This window comes from Priapulus caudatus, unplaced genomic scaffold, assembly GCF_000485595.1.
Source record: "Priapulus caudatus unplaced genomic scaffold, Priapulus_caudatus-5.0.1 Scaffold304, whole genome shotgun sequence".
Lineage (NCBI taxonomy): Eukaryota > Metazoa > Priapulida > Priapulimorpha > Priapulimorphida > Priapulidae > Priapulus > Priapulus caudatus.
The window spans coordinates 193,671-198,909 of record NW_014577365.1 but is presented as its reverse complement, the minus strand read 5'-3'; the positions used below and the strand labels follow the sequence as shown (position 1 = coordinate 198,909).

Genomic DNA, 5,239 nt, shown 5'->3' with positions numbered 1-5,239 from the left:
ATGTATATATGTATATATGTATATATGTATATATGTATATATGTATATGCCGCATGTATAGGTATGGATAGACGCAGCCATATGTAACATATATATATATATATGTGTATATATGTATATATGTATATGCCGCATGTATAGGTATGGATAGACGCAGCCATATGTAACATATATATATATATATGTGTATATATGTATATATGTATATGCCGCATGTATAGGTATGGATAGACGCAGCCATATGTAACATATATATATATATATGTGTATATATGTATATATGTATATGCCGCATGTATAGGTATGGATAGACGCAGCCACGCAGATCTTCTTCTCCTATGGTCTAGGCCTTGGATCCCTCATCGCTCTCGGAAGCTACAACAACTTCAACAACAACGTCTACAAGTACGTTTATATAGAAGTAATGTTACACACGAACACCCATGTAGATGAAAACAAAGTCAAATTATAGAATAAAGGTGTTTACAATTTTAAAAAACAAATAATTTATATATATATATATAGGGAGAGGTATACCCGATGAAGCACGGACAGGCGCTGGGTCTCGCTCCGAGCATTATTACACGTTACCCGCTTCCTCAGCGATAGAACGGTCTGCGGGCACGATATGTGTCGTATTAAATAACTAGGATTACGTTGTGAAGGAAGAGAAATGCTTCATCAATCATAACGCGGTCGTTTCATTGCCGTTACACCAACAGCTAACGCCGAGGTTCGCTCTATCGTGTGTGTTCACATCGCGGGTATACCCACCACCCCAGTGTCGTGGTATTACTCTGCGAGAGAAGATGCGAAAACGCGCATGCGTGTAGCAGAATCGTCTGCCACAAAGCTACAGCATTTTACAAAAATAGAAAAAAACCATCCCTTAGCTCGCAGCATTTAAGGAGACCGCGCGTCATTTCTTTCTAAGCGCCTCTGTATAGCCTTAGGATTACTCCGCCGTCCGGCATAACCTCGTGCCGCCGTCTGCGGCAGACGATATAGAGTTGTGCATGCGCGCACACGAGTTCCGCGTATAGCTTTACATTTCAGAGCGGATCCGGTGTGTGCGTGCGTGCATGCGTGCGTGCAGACGAGCGAGCGTGCAAGCGAGCGTGCGTGCGTGAGTTCATGCGAACGTGCGAACGTGCGAACGTGTGTGCGTACATGCGTGCGTGCGTGCGTGCGTGCGTGTGTGCGTGCATGCGTGTGTGCGTACATGCGTGCGTGCGTGCGTGCATGCGTGTGTGCGTACATGCGTGCGTGCGTGCATGCGTGTGTGCGTACATGCGTGCGTGCGTACATGCGTGCGTGCGTGCATGCGTGTGTGCGTACATGCGTGCGTGCGTGCGTGCGCCTCGTTTGTTCTCGATATATAAACGTCAGAATATTTTGTCGTCAGTGTCGCAGACTGGCGGCCCCTTGCCGCGGTCAAAACATATCGGAATTTTACTTTTTTTTCGACGCGCAGCTTCACAAAAAAAGTTATCGATGTAAATAAGCAGAGTGGGTCTTTAAGAAACCCGATAGAGCCATTACGTGATGTCGCGAATGTTATCTAGATGTCGTGAATGTTATCTAGATGTCGCGAATGTTATCTAGATGTCGCGAATGTTATCTAGATGTCGCGAACGCAAATATCCGCGGCCATTTATACCGTCATCTATACTGTAAGGGATGGGTGGAAAGCCATGGATTAGGAATGAAACTATATATTGCTAAGTATATCAAAATTATTAAAAGAGAGAGAGAGAAAGATGAAAAGAAAGAGCGATATATATATATTTAGATGAATGGATGGATGGGTGGATGGGCGGATGGATGGTTGGATGGATAGATGTGTGTTTGACCACAAAAAAACCACACGCGTGAGAAAGACAACACACGCGCGTACAAACACGCACACGGCACACGCACGCCACCCCAACACACACACAGCGTAAGGGCAGAAGAGAGCAAAAGTAAGCGAGCGAGAGAGCAAACGAAAGAAAGAGAGAGGGAGAACAAAAGAAAGAAAGAGAGAGAGCGAGAGAGAGAGAGAGAGCGGGGGGAATATTGTGAAAGACGATAGCAGTGGAAAAGAAAACGCTAAAAGGTTTTTGAAATCGGGAAAAATTAGTATGCAGCGTTAAATGTTTAATTATAACTTATACACGCGATTGAAAAATGCCACGGAACGAAGCTCTTCACGCTAGAGAAAATTAAAACAACTAAACAAATTCCTGCTTGTACTTGATGTTTCAGCAAACAGGCTTATTGTAGTTACAAGTGTCTACTCGTGGCTGGGTAAACATGAATGGTTGAATACAGTTTGGCACATCAGTCTTATCACATCAAATATTACACTACACATATCATATATACTCCTACTCACCTCATCATATTAATATATATTTAACACTTATCATGTATATTGTATAATACTATTCGTAGACACAAAATTAATTAGTCATTCCTTCGGCGTTGTCCTAAAAGATTAATGTGTTAAGAAAATTTTTGCATCAAACGGAGATTAGTTTGGTAATAACCTTAGATTGGTACAAGAATAAACACACAAAAAGACAACACCGCAATTTTTCAGATGATAACTTTATCTGTTATAAGTGTTTTTGAAGTGAAAGCGTGCAATATAAGTGGGATAATGCGAAATTCACTCCAGCTGGTATTCGGAGCAATGCATTATCCGCTAAACCACTGAGACGCCATCATAGGAATTGCCATATGAATTTATCACAGCTAATGTATGCACCTGACATTCAAGCGTCCTACAATTGTCAGTTTTTAAATGTTGACTTTACAGAGTAAGTAAACCTTCGTACTAAAAACGCCGACATTTTTTCGAAGGCGTTCAAAATCTCGGCTGGCTATAAGTCTTGTCATCCTTACGGATTTATATTGCTAGTATAATATTTGCACGTAACTCGGTTTTGCGGCTTGATTTTGCGTTTCTCGAAAATCGCAAAGTGCAGATGTGCAAATGTGATCAATTTCAGTCGATTTTACTAGTAATATTATCTAACGATATAATAGTTTTTCTATAATGTTTTAGATATTTTTTACAATAATAGGTGATACTTAGTGCATAACAAATTGCCGTGTGTGACGTTAACCCAGGGTGACCTTGCATGTATATCTTGCTGTGTGTGTGCGCGCGTGCGTGTGTGTGCGCGCGTGCGTGTGTGTGCGCGCGTGCGTGTGTGTGTAGATTGGTGTGCGTGCGCGCGCGTATATAACAGCTTGCTCTGTATAATGACGCAGATATATATATAACAGCTTGATATAAATGGCCGCTCCGGGCGCCATATTACGTCTTACGCTGGAAGTGAACATACATGATTCTCTAACATCGCCGCCCGATTCATAGTAATCGGCTATTAAAATACTGAACTTGATACGAGCACAATAAGACAGGAACCTTGTTACTAACATAAAAGATTTTTGTCCCGGTTATATTCATTTCATATAAAAAACACTTTGTACACGACCGTTCTAATCCATTGTTTGTCTCTCAAATTAGGCTAATATATATACGAACCGCTTAATACGATTATTTATTCTTTGGCCATCAGTTTCCTACTAACGGGGGTCGACTTAGTAAATGAATAAGTCATGAAGAGGAGTTTAGGACTTCTGTCAGTAATTGTATCTATTTTGTGAACAATTTAGGCTCTACTAAAGTTCTTAAATTACTACATATACACGAGACTTGACTGCTTCCCACATAAATAAGTACTCTAGCAGGCAAAATCAGCTGCCAGCACGCCCGGGCCAAAGCCTGCGATGCAAATTTTATAATTATCATAACAAAACTTTTGATGTGCAGGATTGATATCAGCCCTTCAATCCTGCACATCAAAAGTTTTAATTGATATATAAATATCTCAAAACGCATCCCATCACAGTTAACTCTTTTCAAACCCACCTTTATCCGTACAGAACGTGATACCAACCTCCGCGACACTCGTTGTATTAGCACACCGTTCAAACTCTGACAACCCCGTGAGCCCAACCTGGCTCATACCCGGTGTCGAAAACGTTGCGTATTGCCAATTTTATCACGAATAGAGTCTGGGCTTCAAGGCCTCGGGCGAAATTATAGTGCGGGATTATTACATGCGGCTGTCGGACGAAACCTCATTTCGGGACGCCATTGAATGATGAAAGCACAAATTTACTATATGCAAAACAAAACGATGGGCGCCCCTTGCGGATAGGTTTGTTGGAACACCTAAACTATTCGCTCATTTCCATTGGTTCCGCGTGCTGACCCTTTAACCAAACCGGAATCACCATACATGATACGTCTGTGGTGGTTGCCAACGACCAACCATATTACAATAGTCTCACGCCGACACAATACTGAGCAAAAGTTAATCTGAAATGGTTGGTTTTAAATCAGGGGGCATGAACGTAACTTTAATTACTGTGATTTTTAGTCATTGCTTCGGTGTGTGTGCTGTGTTGTGTGTGTGTGTGGTGAGTGTGTGTGCGTGTGTGTGTGTGTTGTTGTGGTGTTTGTGCTGTGTGTGTGCTCTGCTTTGTGTGTGTTTTGTGCGTGTATCAATATATGGCGTCTTTCTGTGCGTCCTATTCATGCAACCGGCGGAATTGTGTTGAATCATTCATATTTGATTATCTAAACGCATATGTATTTGTTTTTGATTTGATTCTATTCAATTCTGCGACCTGTATGAAGAGATGTAATCTCGAAAGCTCGCAATAAACTTTTAAACACCTCTATTCTATACCTTGAACTATTGTTTAAATATATATATATATATATATATATTATATATTAATATAGTTGTTGCGTTTTAGGGTAGGACGCTTCATAACGATATCAAGGGAGATGATGGCTTTACCCTGCCATCTGGTGGAAGAATCTGCTGGACGTTTACCATACGATCATCCGCGCTGTGCGGCTCGCTACCACATATCACTCGAATCTATCATCTATCTACTATCTATTCATTACTATCTATCATCTATCATCATCTATACATCTATCTATCTAGTGCTACTATCTATCTATCTATCTATCTATCGCTACTCTATCTATCTATCTATCTATCTATCTATCTACATCTCACATCTGTCTAATCTATAATCTATCTCTATCTATCTATCTACTATCTATCTATCTATCTTGATCCTCACATCCACTCACGCCTTTCACACTCGCGCGCCGCGCCCGACGCGCAACGCATAATATAATATAATAATAATTATAATCATA

The 5,239-nt window shown here is 41.0% G+C and overlaps 1 protein-coding gene across 1 annotated transcript in view; it reads left to right on the top strand.

Moving 5' to 3' along the window:
* The window catches only part of LOC106808785 (sodium- and chloride-dependent GABA transporter 1-like), a 52,106-nt gene that overhangs the window by 34,787 nt on the left and 12,080 nt on the right, over positions 1–5,239 (top strand). Inside the window, 1 exon segment of the mRNA XM_014811635.1 lies at positions 302–405. Within this exon segment, the coding sequence (XP_014667121.1) occupies positions 302–405 (104 nt within the window).